Source organism: Rana temporaria, chromosome 9, assembly GCF_905171775.1.
Source record: "Rana temporaria chromosome 9, aRanTem1.1, whole genome shotgun sequence".
NCBI lineage: Eukaryota > Metazoa > Chordata > Amphibia > Anura > Ranidae > Rana > Rana temporaria.
In genome coordinates this window covers 32,565,367-32,580,350 of record NC_053497.1, presented here as the reverse complement: position 1 = coordinate 32,580,350, position 14,984 = coordinate 32,565,367, and the positions used below count along the sequence as shown (strand labels likewise).

The window sequence follows — 14,984 nt, the reverse complement described above, 5'->3', positions numbered from 1 at the left end:
AATCCACTGCAACAGACCCGGTAAGTATAATGTTTGTTATTTTCATAGGAAACTTTACAATCACTTTAAGTTTTCAAGGGAGGCAAAAATCAGCCATGTACTTCCTCTATGCTCTGGCAGAATAATTGAGAATGATTTACTTCGCAGTACAAATAGCTACAAAGGTCAACGAGGGATTGTATTAAAAGCATTTTACAGGTTGGTAAGAATGTGTAAAAACTTCTATAGCCTTGTAACAGGTGCACTTTATTGTCCCTTAGTGCATAGCTATTTACCTAGAGTATTGTTTGCATTTTGTAATCTCTCTATATGTTTATCCTCACAATTGCAGCAATGCAATCAAACAGCATTGTGATTATATAATAAGCTGTTACCTTGTACAATAACAAGGATGAAGCTGTAACGCCAACAAGCCGTCTTAAATGGAAGTTGTCGAGGGGGAAAAAAATAAAATCCGCCATGTAGTTCCCCTGTGCTCTGGCAGAATAATTGAATTTTAGCATTGCTTAGATTCATAATTCATGTCCTTTTTCTCTTCCCTCTCGTGCTAACACAATTCATGGAGTATAATGTGTTTAATGGTCGGGAAAGGGAAACCATCCCCTCGTTACCACAGGTGATTGGACACAGAACATGAGACTCGTGGCGGGGAGGATTTTTTATGTATTTTTTTTCATTTGGTAAATAGTCATTTATTTATTTTGTATTTCCGACTTTATTATTCCCGGTGGGAGGAAATCCATGAATGTGTTGTGAGTCAGGTTGGACCCAGAGTCATATATCTAAGAAAAAATACACAATTTATGATAATTTAAAGTGGATTTAGGATTCGTAATATATTTTTTCATGGTAATAGATGCATTCTAAGTAATGTGTAATCGGAACTTTACCAGGTATTTATTCAGGGCTGCTGTTAGAAACCCCGACCAAAAGTGACCGAGGACATAGATGTATCAGTCCCTTTCTCTGCAACCTCAGCTGCACAGATGAATAAATAGGAAGCGCTCTGAGGCTTCCTGCTCTTCCGGCGAGGAGGGAAGCCTGCAGCGCTGCGAGGGAGAGGGGGGAAGCCTGCAGCGCTGCGAGGGAGAGGGGGGAAGCCTGCAGCGCTGCGAGGGAGAGGGGGGAAGCCTGCAGCGCTGCGAGGGAGAGGGGGGAAGCCTGCAGCGCTGCGAGGGAGAGGGGGGAAGCCTGCAGCGCTGCGAGGGAGAGGGGGGAAGCCTGCAGCGCTGCGAGGGAGAGGGGGGAAGCCTGCAGCGCTGCGAGGGAGAGGGGGGAAGCCTGAAGCGCTGCGAGAAACCGGGGGGAAGCCTGAAGCGCTGCGAGGGAGAGGAGGGAAGCCTGAAGCGCTGCGAGGGAGAGGAGGGAAGCCTGAAGCGCTGCGAGGGAGAGGAGGGAAGCCTGAAGCGCTGCGAGGGAGAGGAGGGAAGACTGAAGCGCTGTGAGGGAGAGGAGGGAAGCCAGCAGCGCTGCGAGGGAGAGAAGAGGAGGAAAGCCAGCAGCGCTGCGAGGGAGAGAAGAGGAGGAAAGCCAGCAGCGCTGCGAGGGAGAGAAGAGGCTCAGGCTATTTGCAGCACAGTGATGATATCCTTGCCACTTTTATAAGGTAACATCTAGGTTTGTAAATGCATTTGGTGCCTTCGTGGTTACCGGGGGAATATATTTCTGAAAGTTTGTGCTCGGAAACCCAGCTTTAAGAATAAACATTTGAAATCCTTAAAAAAAAAAAAAGCGAAGTTCTCCCTTCACTGGTAGCCGTGTTCACATCAAAAGCGGCTGGTGGATTCCACATTCTGCGGTGTCAGTCCTGGGGAGGGAAAGGAAAGGTTTTTTCAGGACTTGGACATTCCTTCCAAGAGGGAGGTGAATGCATTTGTTCACATGATTGTAGCTTTGGACGGGTTGAATTACCGTCTTTCTGGCCCTGTAAACCTTTAATTAGCAGAACTGAGGCCAGGCCGGACAAGGAATCTTCTTTTAGGGTATATTTTGGTAAAGCGTGTGCGGTGTTGAAAGGATTTCACATACTTTGTGAACGTTCTCTTCTCATAAGACCTGATGGCACTTAAAGGCGGCTCTGATCTTATGCTTTTGACAGATGAAGACCTAAGGTGCTATAAAGCAACAGCGGGTCTTTAAAGGTGATGGTAATCAATGGTGCCACTCTTCCACTCCTTCTGGCATTCTAGAAACTTTCTCAGAAAAAGCTCAATATAGCCACTGTATGCTCATGGTTTACTCACAAGAGGAATGTGGCCACTCTGAAAGTTCAAGCTGCCTGGCTGTCCACCCAGAAGCTTCGATACTTCCAGGACAATCCAGAAGCCTCAATGCCAGGCTGGCAGCCTCAATGCCAGGCTGGCAGCTTCAAGTCTTCCATGCCAGGCTGGCAGCTTCAATTCTTGAATGCCAGGCTGGCAGCTTCAATTCTTCAATGCCAGACTGGTAGCTTCAATTCTTCAATGCCAGGCTGGCAGCTTTAATTCAATGACAAACTGGCAGCTTCAATTCTTCAATGCCAGGCTGGCAGCTTTAATTCAATGACAAACTGGCAGCTTCAATTCTTCAATGCCAGGCTGGCAGCTTTAATTCAATGACAAACTGGCAGCTTCAATTCTTCAATGCCAGGCTGGCAGCTTCAATACTGTATTTCCAATACTCTAGCTTTATTACTTCATTGCCAATCCAACAGCCTTAAAGCCATTCCAGCAGCTTCAATACTTCAATGCCAATCCAGCTTCAATAATGTATTTTGAATCCACCAGCTTTATATCTTTAATGCTAATCCAGCAGCCTCAATGCTATATTTTCAAAACAATAACTTTATTACTTCAATGCTAATTCAGCAGCCTTGATATTGTATTTCCAATCCACCAACTTTATTCAATGCCAATCCAGCAGCCTCAATGCCAGCAGCTTCATTCTTCCATGCCAGTCCAGCAGCTTCATTCTTCCATGCCAGTCCAGCAGATTCATTCTTCCATGCCAGTCCAGCAGATTCATTCTTCCATGCCAGTCCAGCAGCTTCATTCTTCCATGCCAGTCCAGCAGCTTCATTTCTTCCATGCCAAACCAGCAGCTTCAGTTCTTCCATGCCAAACCAGCAGCTTCAGTTCTTCAATGCCAGTCCAGCAGCTTCAGTTCTTCCATGCCAGTCCAGCAGCTTCATTCTTCCATGCCAGTCCAGCAGCTTCATTCTTCCATGCCAGACCAGCAGCTTCAGTTCTTCCATGCCAGACCAGCAGCTTCAGTTCTTCCATGCCAATCCAGCAGCTTCAGCTCTTCCATGCCAGTCCAGCAGCTTCAGCTCTTCCATGCCAGTCCAGCAGCTTCAGTTCTTCCATGCTAAACCAGCAGCTTCAGTTCTTCAATGCCAGTCCAGCAGCTTCGATGCCAATCCAGCAGCTTTATTACTTCATTGCCAAACCAACAGTCTCAATGCCAGTCCAGCAGCTTTATTACTTCATTGCCAAACCAACAGTCTCAATGCCAGTCCAGCAGCTTCAGTTCTTCCATGCCAGTCCAGCAGCTTCAGTTCTTCCATGCCAGTCCAGCAGCTTCAGTTCTTCCATGCCAAACCAGCAGCTTCAGTTCTTCCATGCCAAACCAGCAGCTTCAGTTCTTCCATGCCAAACCAGCAGCTTCAGTTCTTCCATGCCAAACCAGCAGCTTCAGTTCTTCCATGCCAAACCAGTAGCTTCAGTTCTTCCATGCCAGTCCAGCAGCTTCAATGCCAATCCAGCAGCTTCAGTTCTTCCATGCCAATCCAGCAGCTTTATTACTTCATTGCCAAACCAACAGTCTCAATGCCAATCCAGCAGCTTCAATTCTTCAATGCCAGTCGAGCAGCTTCAATACTATATTTCTAATCCACCAGCTTTATTACGTCAATGCTAATGCAGCAGCCTTGATACTGTATTTCCAATCCACCATCTTTATTACTTCAATACAAATCCAGCAGCCTCAAAGCCAGTCCAGCATCTTCCAGTCCAATTCAGAAGCTTCAATTCCTTCTGGAACGTTGACCCATACCAAGTATAGAGATCAGGGATCCTGACCTTTTTTATGCTTTTGATTTGCTGCATGCTTAGTACAGACCTCTAACTCCAAGGTACTCTTACAAGGGCTGTTTTTCAAAAGTGACCCGCGGGAAAATGTTTCAATAATAAAATAATATACTTTGTTTAAAATTTAGATGTGAAGGGGAACTCTGTGGATTTAGCTATGAAAGGGGAACTCTGCGGATGCAGATGTAGAAGGGGAACTCTGCGGATGGAGATGTAACAGGGGGACTCTGCGGATGTAGATGTAAAAGGGGAACTCTGCGGATGTAGATGTAAAAGGGGAACTCTGCAGGTTGTAGATGTGAAGGGGAACTCTGCAGGTTGTAGATGTGAAGGGGAACTCTGCGGATTCAGATGTAAAAGGAGAACTCTGCGGATGCAGATGTAAAAGGGGAACTCTGCGGATGCAGATGTAAAAGGGGAACTCTGCGGATGCAGATGTAAAAGGGGAACTCTGCGGATGTAGATGTAAAAGGGGAACTCTGCGGATGCAGATGTAAAAGGGGAACTCTGCGGATGTAGATGTAAAAGGGGAACTCTGCGGATGCAGATGTAAAAGGGGAACTCTGCGGATGCAGATGTAAAAGGGGAACTCTGCGGATGCAGATGTAAAAGGGGAACTCTGCGGATGCAGATGTAAAAGTGGAACTCTGCGGATGCAGATGTAAAAGGGGAACTCTGCGGATGCAGATGTAAAAGGGGAACTCTGCGGATGCAGATGTAAAAGGGGAACTCTGCGGATGCAGATGTAAAAGGGGAACTCTGCGGATGCAGATGTAAAAGGGGAACTCTGCGGATGCAGATGTAGAAGGGGAACTCTGCGGACTCATGTTGTTTAATCACAAAATATATGTACTGTATATTATATACTGTAAAAATAAAAAATTGCTGTGTGCTGATAAAGTGTTCAGGTTTGACTTGAAGAAAAGGTGACAGCCCTAACCTGGGGTCACTGTACATTTTAGCACAGCAGCTCCACTAGGAGTGAATTCAACTTGTTAATAAAGTTAAATTAAGAAAAGTAAACTTTTTTTTTTTTTGTACTGTGACAACACAAGTCACTGCCGCCCACCGCCGGCACACAACGGTCTCTACTAGCCGGCACACCGAAATGTAAAGATTTAGTGCGCGGTTTTCCTTTTGAAGGAAATGCTATTTATGATCTTGTTTATATTTATAATCACGTGAAAGAGTCATTCAAAAATATGGATATGAAATGAAATTTTCAAAATATGGAACAGCAAGCGAATGAAAAAGGTGGATCCTGCTGAAAGTGACCCGCGGGTAAATGTTTCAAAAATGCACTGTTGTCTCCCTGTTATCACATCCGTCATAGGGGATAAGTATCAGATGTTACGGTATCGTGCTCCTGACATTATAATACAGGGAAGTCCCTTTGGCCTTTCACCTTGCATGCAAAGAAACATTTCCTTCTCTTTTATATTGCTGTCATCATCCTCCCATATTCACACAGGTGCCTTCCGTGTATTGCCCCCACACACCTGTCGGTCTCGCCTGTCCTGTATCCCGCTAGCTGTCTCCACCCGCAATGCTTTGTTTGGCATGTTTTGTGTTTTTCGTTGTGGTGCACGTGTGCAAACACTCTACTGTTGACGTATATGATGGGACCGTTTCACAACAGGCAACACTCAAATGTTCCTAGATCATGTGAATATAATTCGCTTACAGTAAGTAGACTGCTGTGTGCAACATGCGTATATGGCGGCCACATACACTATATTACCAAAAGTATTGGGACGCCTGCCTTTACACCAGGGCTCGACAAATCCCGGTCGCCAATTTTTTTTTATTTTTTTTGTGAAGTCCCCAGCTCTTCCATGTGTGAGCTGGCGCCATCTAGCGGTGGCTGTTGGTATTACAAGTTAAGCATTACAAGTTAAACAGCAATTCTAATGTCATTTTTCACTATTTTCACTGCCATCTTCTTCCCTCTAATTAGAACTCCCAAACATTATATATATTTTTTTATCCTAACACCCTAGAGAATAAAATGGCGATCGTTGCAATACTTTCTGTCACGCCGTATTTGCGCAGCGGTCTTACAAGCACACTTTTTTGGGAAAAAAATTACACTTTTTTTAATTTAAAAATAAGACAACAGTAAAGTTATCCCCATTTTTTTTTTTAATATTATGAAAGATAATGTTACGCCGAGTAAATTGATACCCAACATGTCACGCTTCAAAATTGCGTCCGCTCGCGGAATGCCGACAAACTTTTACCCTTTAAAATCTTCATAGGCGAGGAGGTCGATACAGAGGAGGTCTAGGGCTAGAATTATTGCTCTCGCTCTACCAATCGCGGCGATACCTCACATGTGTGGTTTGAACACCGTTTACATATGCGGGCGCTGCTCACGTATGTGTTCGCTTCTGCGCGCAAGCTCGTCGGGACGGGGTGCGTTTTCTGGCTCCCAACTTTTTTAGCTGGCTCCTAGATTCCAAGCAAATTTGTCAAACCCTGCTTTACACGCACATGAACTTTAATGGCATCCCAGTCTTAGTCTGTAGGGTTCAATATTGAGTTGGCCCTCCCTTTGCAGCTATAACAGCTTCAACTCTTCTAGGAAGGCTGTCCACAAGGTTTAGGAGTGTGTCTATGGGAATGTTTGACCATTCTTCCAAAAGCACATCTGTGAGTTCAGGCTCTGATGTGGATGAAAAGGCCTGGCTCGCGGTCTCTGCTCTAATTCATCCCAAAGGTGTTGTATCGGGTTGAGGTCAGGACTCTGTGCAGGCCAGTCAAGTTTCTCCACCCCAAACTCGCAAATCCATGTCTGTATGGACCTTGCTTTGTGCACTGAAAATTTGGAAAGGAATTCCCCTGGGATAGTATGGACTAGGACAATAATATGGAATTGGCAAAGGAGTATATATAAAAAGTAGAAAATGTTTATTGAATATAGTAAACAAAATTAGAATGATATACAAAAATTATAGAAAAATATAAAAAATGTAGAACTGACATGCAATTGAAGTTGCCACTATACACAATTCCTATATCCTATGGGCCAGATTCAGGTACAACGTACGGCGGCGGCGTAACGTATCGTCTTTACGTTACACCGCCGCAAGTTTTCAGCGCAAGTGCCTGATTCACTAAGCACTTGCGTGTAAACTTTCAGCGGCGTAGCGTAAAGCCGTCCGGCGCAAGCCCGCCTAATTCAAATGGGGCGTGTACCATTTAAATTAGGCGCGTTCCCGCGCCCGACGTTCTGCACATGCTCCGTTTGGAAATTTCCCGCCGTGCTTTGCGCAAAATTACGGCGCCCCAACGTGTTTGTGAATGGCGACGTGCGTAATTTTTAAAAAATTTAAATTCGACGCGGGAACGACGGCCATACTTTAACATGGCTGGTGTAAAGTTAAGCCATGAAAAAGCAGGCTTAACTTTGCGACGGGAAAAAACGACTTGCGACAACGTAACGCACGCGAGTACCTTCGTGGATCGCCGTAAAAGCTAATTTGTATACCCGACCCTGGAAAATGACTCAAACTCCACCCAGCGGCGGCCAAAGTATTGCAGCCTAAGATCCGAAGGCGTACGAAGCCGTAAGCCTGTCGGATCTTAGCCAAATGCCGTCGTGTCTTGTTTGTGAATCACAAATTAAGATACGACGCGGCAAATTTGAAAATACGCCGGAGTATCAGTAGATACTCCGTCGTATTTCTTCTGTGAATCTGGCCCTATATGCTTTTTATATATACTCCTTTGCCAATTCCATATTATTGTCCTAGTCCATACTATCCCAGGGGCATTTCTTTCCAAATTTTTCAGATTTAAATTGGGATGTGTCCAGGACCATTGGAATTGTATATTCACTGGTTAGCTTCACTTCATCCTTCTTTTTTTAATTTTTGTATATTGCTTTGTGCACTGGCCCAAATCATTTGGTGTAAGGGGGCTTATGGTGTGGGGTTGTTTTTCAGGCCCCTTAGTTTCAGTGAAGGGAACACTTAAAGGGGGTTGTAAAGGTTTGTGTATTTTTCACCTTAATGCATCGTATGCATCAAGGCAGAGGCGGCTCTTTAATTAGGCGGTCGCCTAAGGCCTGGCACTCACAGGGGGCTCGCGGCTGCCTAACTTACCCAATGCTTTACCCCAGTTTTGAGGGACAGGGGACCTTAATGCTTCTGTGCTCAGGCAGCGTTAAGAGCACAGACTCAGGAGCGGAGCCGCCCTAACAACCAGTGAATATCGGTGACCCCACCCCTTGTGACATCAATGACTCTGCATGCCCTCAGTCACTAAAGTTACGAGGGGGCGGGTTCACCAGGTGACATCACCGGTTGTCCCCCGCCACTTAGCTATTAAAGAGCAGGATCTGGAGGCCACCTTGTTAAAGGGGGCTTTGAGATTCTGATAAGCCCCCTGCCCGCAGACCCCCACAACCACCGGCCAGGGTTGTGGGGAAGAGGCTCTTGTCCTTTGAATTATTTTTCTTATCATGGGCGTGAGTGGGGCCCCATGTCAGCTTTTGCCTAAGGCCTCACAAAGCCTAGAGCTGCCTCTGCATTAAGGTGAAACAACACCTTGCAATCATGGGCCCCCCCAGCCCCCCGTTTTACTTGCCTGAGGCCGTTCACCTGCTCGGCATGTCCCTGGCATCCTCCTCTCCACAGAATCGCAGCTTTGATTGGATAGATTGATAGCAGCGAAGCCATTGGCTCCCGCTGCTGTCAATCAAATCCAATAACGCGGGCACCGGGGGCGGGGCCGAGTCGTACACTCAGTGTGTATGGACGCCGAGTTTATGACTCGGGATCGTGCCTGCAAGGCAACCCCCTCGTGAAAGCTCTTCTCCAAGGGGGTCATCCAATGCGGGGAGGAGCAGTGAGAGCCACCGAGGGGCAACAGAAGAGGATCTTCGGGGCCACTCTGTGCAAAACTAGCTGCACAGTGGAGACATGTTATTTGTTTTTATTTATTTTTTAGAAGGAACCTTTAGTATCACTTTAAGGCATCAGCATACCTAAAAATTCTGGATAATTTCATGCTCCCAACTTTGTGGGAACAGTTTGGGGATGGCCCCTTCCTGTTCCAACATGACTGCGCACCAGTGTACAAAGCAAAGTCCATAAAGACATGGATGAGCGAGTTTGGGGGGTGGAGTAACTTGACTGGCCTGCACAGAGTCCTGAACTCAACCCGATAGAACACCTTTGGGATGAATTAGATCGGAGACTGTGAGCCAGACCTTCTCATCCAACATCAGTGCCTGACCTCACAAATCACTTCCCGGAAGAATGGTCAAACATTCCCATAGACACTCCTAACCCTTGTGGACAGTCTTCCCAGAGGAGTTGAAGCTGTTATAGCTGCAAAGGGTGGGCCAACTCAATATTGAACCCTACAGACTAAGACTGGGATGCCATTAAAGTTCATGTGCGTGTAAAGGCAGGCGTCCCAATACTTTTGGGAATATAGTGTATTTTGGGCAACATAAGTTGGTAAGTGTAAATCCTTATGTAGGTGGCGGTCTGCACTGTTCAGATCAAGTCACATTGGAGAATAGGCATGTGCATTTCGTTTCGTTCCGAATCAAAATTCGGACAAATTTTTCATTATTCGGACATTCGGATGCATATTAATTTCAGAATTATAATATTAACGAATTTAACCGAATCCGAACGAACGTTTTCGAATCGAAAACCCGCGGATGAAATTCGATCGAACATCGAAAACAAATTCTATTCTAATCGAATTCGAAAACAAATTCTATTTGAATCGAATTCCAAAACAATTCGATTCGAAAACAAATTCGAATGAAAATTTAAAGCAAGTTTGAATCAAAATCTAAAAAATATAAATCGATTTCTAAAAAAGAATACAATAAAATAGAATATAAAATAATACAACAATAGAATGAAAATCAAAGAATAGTAAAGAACAGAATGGAATTTAATAGAATGTAATCAAATACAATAGAATATGACCTGGCTTCTTCTATCTATCTTCTATTTTCTGAAATTCGAATAGAAAAATATTAGAAAAGTGGAATAATAAAAAAATATATATATATTTTATTATTCTACTTTTCTAATATTTTTCTATTCGAATTTCAGAAAAGTAGAATAATAAAATATATATATATATTTTTTTATTATTCCACTTTTCTAATATTTTTCTATTCGAATTTCAGAAAATGAAAGATAGATAGAAGCCAGGTCATATTCTATTGTATTTGATTACATTCTATTAAATTCCATTCTGTTCTTTACTATTCTTTGATTTTCATTCTATTGTTTTATTATTTTATATTCTATTTTATTGTATTCTTTTTTTAGAAATCTATTTATATTTTTTAGATTTTGATTCAAATTTGCTTTCAATTTTCATTCGAATTCGATTCGAATAGAATTTGTTTTAGAATCCGGTCGAAATATTTTCGAATTCGACCGGATTTTTCGAAATTCGGTCGAAAACTAACGAATTACGAAAACGAATTTAACACGTGTAACGAATCTAACTTAACGAAATTAATTAAATAATGAATTAAAACTAAACTAAACAACTTTTTCCCTTTTGCACATGCCTATTGGAGAATACAAACCTATGAAGATGGACTGAGGCTTGTACATAACGAGTTAAATGGTTTGTTTGGCTAAATGGACACTTTGTAATACATATTATCTACATTGGGACAGTTACTTAGTATATTTTCACAGTGAATGGCTTTTGGGATGTTTTAATGTTCTGATATTCTTTGAATTATTTGTTATTTCACGCTTATCTAAAAGATATTATAATATTATTTTATCCTATAAATGGGAAATCAATGCACTAGGGTGTAGACTTATTTTTATGTGCTCCACTCATTTGGTTTGGGTGATATTTTAGTATTTTTTTGCATGTATAATTATATACTTTTTTTTATGTTTTTCATTTAACCAATTCATAACCACGCTATAGCCAAAAGACAGCTACAGCATGGATCTGTTGTTCCAGGATGGCGTCTATGGACGTCTTCCCGGAACCGTGCAACCCCTGGAGCGGGCATCCGGCACACTCTGTGATCGCGGTAAAGGGCACTGCTGATCACACAGGACACAGCTGATCATGATGTAAACAGACTTGCCGATTATCGGTAGTACTTTCCTCACGCACTGTTACAGCATGAGGAAAGCAGAACCGGTAACCGGCAAGTGACATGTTCACATAATCAGGGCACTGATGAGAAGTGCCCATCAGTGCCGCATATCAGTCTAGCTCGGTGATGGCGAACCTTGGCATCCCAGATGTTTTGTAAATACATTTCCCATGATGCTCTTGCACACTGCAGTGTATTTGAGCATCATGGGTAATGTAGTTCCTAAACATCTGGGGTGTCAAGGTTCGCCATCACTGGTCTAGCCTCATCAGTGCCCATTCATGTCACTTCATCAGTGCAGTGTATCAGTGCCCATCTGTGCCACCCCATCAGTGCAGCCTATCCGTGCCCATCATTTAAAGCGGGGGTTCACCCTAAAAAACATCTATATACCATTACATCCAGCATACTTCCGTCATCTACAGTATGCTGGTATTTTTTTTTTTCGCTGTACACACCGTCTTATAGTTCTTTTTCACCCGGCTTCCGGGTTCTCACTCCCGCGGGGAATAGGCGTTCCTATGAAGAGGCGTAGATGATTGACGTGCGGATAAGGAGCGTCACGCATTCCGATAATAGCCGAACTGGGACTCGGCTCTATACGGCACCTGCGCACAGACTAGGAGCCGTGTAGAGCTGACTGCGCAGGCGCCGTATAGAGCCGAGTCCCAGTTCGGCTATTTTCGGAATGCGTGACGCGCCTTACCCGCACATCAATCACATAGGGACACAGCATCGGTCACCTCCCCCAGTCAGTCCCCTCCTCCCACAGTAAGAATCACTTCCAGGATACACATTTAACCCCTTTCTCGCCCCCTAGTGTTAACCCCTTCCCTGCCAGTCACATTTATACAGTAATCAGTGCATTTTTATAGCACTGATCGCTGTATTAATGTGAATGGTCCCAAAATACTGTCCGATGTGTCCGCCATAATATTGCAGTCCTGACATAATTCGCAGATCGCCATATTTCTAGTAAAAAAATATAATAAAAAACAGAGTTCTATCCCCTATTTTGTAGCCACTATAACTTTTTGCACAAACCAATCACTATACGCTTATTGCGTTTTTTTTGTTTTTTTTTCAGGACTACAAAATCATTTTAACAATCTGTTGTTCTTCCTCTACAGATGCTCCATGTGTTTAACCCACTTCGCAAATCTGGCAGTGACACCTGCCTTTCTCCTGATAATCCTCAAAATTGGAAACGTTTAGCGATCCGAAGAGCCCCTCCTGCTGACAACCCAGACCCATCCTCCCAAAAGGTTCCCGCTTTACCCATCCCGGAGGTGCGGGTGGAACGTTCCTTTAGTGCCGGTAACTTGGTTTGTGACAGCGATGAAGAGGAGGGGGCGGATGGAAGAAATTTGGGGGTCCCCGGATCCATGTGGAGGACACGGAGTGAATCCCATTTGGACACGGGAGGCAGGGAGGAGCCTCTAGGGGAAAAGGGCAAGTCTGGCAGTGGATGGAGCTTACCGTCACCAAAGACCATGAGGAAGAAGAGAAAGGCAGCAAAAGTTTCAGCAGCAAAACAAAACCTCTTTTCATTTTTTATGGGATCCTTTAAGGTAAGTTTAGGGGTACTATGCTATTTGAGGAGGAAGTAGACACCAAAGGCCCTTTCCTCTAAAGGGTGACACAGACAGAAGGGAGCCATGAGTCTGTCCTCCCCCTGCAGGGTGGCACAGCTACACTATATTGCCAAAAGTATTGGGACGCCTGCCTTTACACGCACATAAACTTTAATGGCATCCCAGTCTTAGTCTGTAGGGTTCAATATTGAGTTGGCCCACCCTTTGCAGCTATAACAGCTTCAACTCTTCTGGAAAGGCTGTCCACAAGGTTTAGGAGTGTGTCTATTGGAATGTTTGACCGTTCTTTCAGAAGTCCATTTGTGAGGTCAGGCACTGATATTGGCCGAGAAGGCCTGGCTCGCAGCCTCCGCTCTAATTCATCCCAAAGGTGTTTTATCGGGTTGGGATCAGGACTCTGCAGGCCAGTCACGTTCCTCCACCCCAAACTCGCTCATCCATGTCTTTATGGACTTTGCTTTGTGCACTGGTGTGCAGTCATCTTGGAACAGGAAGGGGCCATCCCCAAACTGTTCCCACAAAGTTGGGAGCATGAAATTGTCCAAAATGTCTTGGCATGCTGATGCCTTAAGAGTTCCCTTCACTGGAACTAATGGGCCAAGCCCAACCCCTAAAAAAACAACCCCACACCATAATCCACCCCCCCCCCTTCCCCCTTCAAAGGATTTGGACCAGGGCACAAAGCAAGGTCCATAAAGACATGGATGAGCGAGTTTGGGGTGGAGGAACTTGACTCACCTGCACCGAGTCCTGATCTCAACCTGTTGGAACACCTTTGGGATGAATTAGAGCGAAGACTGCTAGCCAGGTATTCTCGTCCAAGATCAGTGCCTAACCTCGCAAATGCAACTCTGGAAGAATGGTCAAACATTCCCATAGACACACTCCTAAACCTTGTGGACAGTCTTCCCAGAAGAGTTGAAGCTGTTATAGCTGCAAAGTTTGGGCCAACTCAATTTTGAACCCTACGGACTAAGACTGGGATGCCATTAAAGTTCATGTAAAGGCAGGTGTCCCAATACTTTTGACAATTGTGTAAAAGGGATGCACTTGTCTGTCCTCCTCCTGTAGGATGATACAGACAGAAGGGAGCTATGAGTCTGTCCTCCAGCAGGGTGATACAGACAGAAGGGAGCTATGAGTATGTCCTCCTCCTGCAGGGTGATACAGATAGAAGGGAGCTATGAGTCTGTCCTCCTGCAGGGGGACACAGAAGGGAGCTATGAGTCTGTCCTCCTCCTGCAGGGTGACACATACAGAAGGGAGCTATGAGTCTGTCCTGCAGGGTGATACAGATAGAAGGGGGCTATGAGTCTGTCCTCCTCCTGCATGGCGATACAGACAGAAGGGAGCTATGAGTCTGTCCTCCTCCTGCAGGGTGATACAGATAGAAGGGGGCTATAAATCTGTCCTCCAGCAGGGTGATACAGATAGAAGGGAGCTATGAGTCTGTCCTCCTGCAGGGTGATACAGATAGAAGGGAGCTATGAGTCTGTCCTCCTCCTGCATGGTGATACAGACAGAAGGGGGCTATGGGTCTGTCCTCCTGCAGGGTGATACAGATATAAGGGAGCTATGAGTCTGTCCTCCTGCAGGGGGACACAGATAGAAGGGGCTATGAATGAGTCTGTCCTCCTCCTGCAGGGTGATACAGATAGAAGGGGCTAGGAGTCTGTCCTCCTGCAGGGTGATACAGATAGAAGGGAGCTATGAGTCTGTCCTCCTCCTGCAGGGTGATACAGATAGAAGGGGGCTATGAGTCTGTCCTCCTCCTGCAGGGGGACACAGACAGAAGGGAGCTATGAGTCTGTCCTCCTGCAGGGTGATACAGATAGAAGGGAGCTATGAGTCTGTCCTCCTCCTGCAGGGTGATACAGATAGAAGGGAGCCATGAGTCTGTCCTCCTCCTGCAGGGTGATACAGATAGAAGGGGCTATGAGTCTGTCCTCCTGCAGGGTGATACAGACATAAGGGGGCTATGAGTCTGTCCTCCTCCTGCAGGGTGATACAGATAGAAGGGAGCTATGAGTCTGTCCTCCTGCAGGGTGATACAGATAGAAGGGGCTATGAGTCTGTCCTCCTGCAGGGTGATACAGACATAAGGGGGCTATGAGTCTGTCCTCCTCCTGCAGGGTGGTACAGATAGAAGGGAGCTATGAGTCTGTCCTCCTGCAGGGTGATACAGACAGAAGGGAGCTATGAGTCTGTCCTCCT

At 45.1% G+C, this 14,984-nt stretch overlaps 1 protein-coding gene across 2 annotated transcripts in view; it reads left to right on the top strand.

Annotated features, from left to right (window-relative positions):
* LOC120913272 (regulator of G-protein signaling 3-like) overlaps positions 1-14,984 on the top strand; it is a 235,001-nt gene that overhangs the window by 111,149 nt on the left and 108,868 nt on the right. For both annotated transcript variants that reach the window (XM_040323108.1, XM_040323110.1), the window contains exon 2: positions 12,306-12,746. In XM_040323108.1, coding sequence (XP_040179042.1) covers positions 12,306-12,746 — 441 coding nt within the window. The remainder of the gene's footprint in view (positions 1-12,305; positions 12,747-14,984) is intronic.